This window comes from Aureococcus anophagefferens (genome assembly GCF_000186865.1).
Source record: "Aureococcus anophagefferens unplaced genomic scaffold AURANscaffold_81, whole genome shotgun sequence".
Lineage (NCBI taxonomy): Eukaryota > Pelagophyceae > Pelagomonadales > Pelagomonadaceae > Aureococcus > Aureococcus anophagefferens.
In genome coordinates, this window is record NW_008705632.1 from 22,365 (window position 1) to 24,551 (window position 2,187).

Consider the following 2,187-nt stretch of genomic DNA (forward strand, 5'->3'; position numbering starts at 1 on the left):
GCTGGACAGCGTCATGCACCGGTGGCAGCGCCTGCTGCCGCCCAAGGGCGCGCCGCGACCGCCCGCGCGGAGCGGCAGTGCGATGTGCGGCGACGAGGAGCAGGGCAAGCTCTACCTGACTCGGCGGCCTAGGCGAGGTGAACCGGCGCGTGAAGAAGTCGCGCGAGGGCGTGCCCGGGGCGACGATGCGCGTCCGCATGCTCGCGATGCGCGACACGTTCAGCGACTGCTGGGAGTTCGACGCCGCGTCCGGCGAGTGGCGCGAGATCACCTTCGTCCAGATGTCGCCGCCGCCGCGGCGCGGCCACACCTGCTCCTTCGCGTCGGGCTACAAGCTGGCGGACGCCGCCGACGAGCAGAACGACGCGGGCGCGCGGAGCGAGGACGCGCTGAGCCAGACGGGCGGGTCGCTGTGCCGAAACCAACCACTGGTTTGGGTGGTCCTGACCAAACTTGAGAATTCTCTAGCTCGGTCAAATCGAAGTCGATTCGGCTGATTTTTGGACGGATCGATCGCTCTCGTCGAGTTCTCGAAGCCCAGCCGAAGAGCTTGTGTCAACACATTCGAATACGCTCACATTGAAGTCGGGTTGAAGATTTGGTTTCGGCACAGGCGGGTCGCTCGCGGACTTCGGCATGGCCGGCGAGGGCGGCGAGGGCAACGGCGAGGGCGCCGACGCGGCCGCGAACGTGTCCCTACGGTTGAACGGGCTCCAGGAGGAGGAGGCGCCGCGCTACGTCGTCCTCGTGGGCGGCGCGGGCCCGGACCCGAAGGGCTTCGAGAACGTGCTCGGCCAGCCGCAGTGGGCCCTCGATCTCGCGACCATGCGCTGGTTCCATTTGCCGTGCACGGGCTGCGTCGACGCCGCCGCGCGCTTCGAGCACACAACCACAAAAATCGGCGAGAAGCTCTGGGTCGTCGGCGGCATGACGCTGCCCTACTGCGACGTCCAGGCGGACCCGAACCAGGACATCACGCAGCCGACGGTGACGACGTCGACGCTCAAATGGGGGTCGGCGCTCCAGGACATCGCGTCGCTGGATCTCGAGACCCTGGTCTGGACGCGCCTGGACTTCGACGGGCCCTCGCACCCGATCCACGGCCACGCGGCGTGCGAGAGCCCGACGCGGCCCGGCGAGCTGCTCATCGTCGGCGGCTACGAGCGCGTCAAGAAGCGGCACCTCATGCAGCGGCGGAACACGGTGAACACGCTGCTGCCCAAGGCCCACGGCTCGAGCCACCCGAGCCTGGGCGACACGACGCCGCCGCCCGTCGCGGAGCTCCTGCCGAGCCACGAGGATTTGGAGGACACGGTGACGATCCGGGCGATCCGCGTCACGGACGACGTGCCCCTCATGCGGAAGCTGCCGACGCGGGGCCAGCCGCCGCCGCCGTCCTACGGCATGGTCTGCCTCCCCTGGAACGGCCACAAGCTTAGCATGTCCAAGCTCCGCCGCGACCGGGGCGCGGAGCTCGAGGAGCGGGGCATCGTGATCCCCGGCGGCTCGAAGCGCAACCTGCGCCGCGGCTCCCAGGCCGCCGCGCGCGCCGAGGAAAAGAAGGCCGCGGAGCGCGCGGGCGGGCCGCGCGTCCAGGGCGTCACGGCGCAGGCTTTGGTGAACCAGGGGCCGTGCCTCCTCTTCTACGGCGGCGCGCGGACGAAGAAGCTCCACCCGACGGACCCCCAGGACGGGTTTTCCTCCTCGGAGCTCTACCTCTACGACTGCCTCTGGGCGCCCCCGGAGTCGGAGTCGGACGCGGACCCGGACGACGCGCCGGAGGATCTCTTGAAGGACCTGTCGACGTCGAAGAAGGACGCGGACTCCGTGCAGCGGCCCGACGACGACCGGTCCCGCGCGTCCTTCGGCGACCACGCGTCTTTGGGCGACCACGGGTCCCTGGCCCTCCTGCCCAACGGGGGGCTCTCCTTCGCGCCGTCGACGGAGTCCGGCCCCGGCGGCGCGTCGTCGTCGTCGCGCGCGGCCCAAAAAAAGTCCGAGGCGGACCTGCGCTTCTTCCTCGACCAGCTCGAGGTCCACGGCGGCGAGCTGCCCGGCGGCTACGACGCCATGAAGCAGATCATCCTCCAGCGGCGCCCGGACCACACGACCTCCAAGCTCCGCCGCGGCGAGAAGGTGCCGCGCGCGCCGCCGTGGCTCGCGGCGTCCCAGGGCCACGGCGCCCAC

The 2,187-nt window shown here is 70.5% G+C and overlaps 1 protein-coding gene across 1 annotated transcript in view; it reads left to right on the forward strand.

The window, feature by feature from the left end:
• The window catches only part of AURANDRAFT_68265 (hypothetical protein), a gene marked incomplete at both ends in the record, with an annotated part of 9,934 nt that overhangs the window by 3,583 nt on the left and 4,164 nt on the right, over nucleotides 1-2,187 (forward strand). The window contains 3 exons of the mRNA XM_009043911.1: nucleotides 133-431; nucleotides 469-472; nucleotides 614-2,136. Of these exons, the coding sequence (XP_009042159.1) occupies nucleotides 133-431; nucleotides 469-472; nucleotides 614-2,136 (1,826 nt within the window). The remainder of the gene's footprint in view (nucleotides 1-132; nucleotides 432-468; nucleotides 473-613; nucleotides 2,137-2,187) is intronic.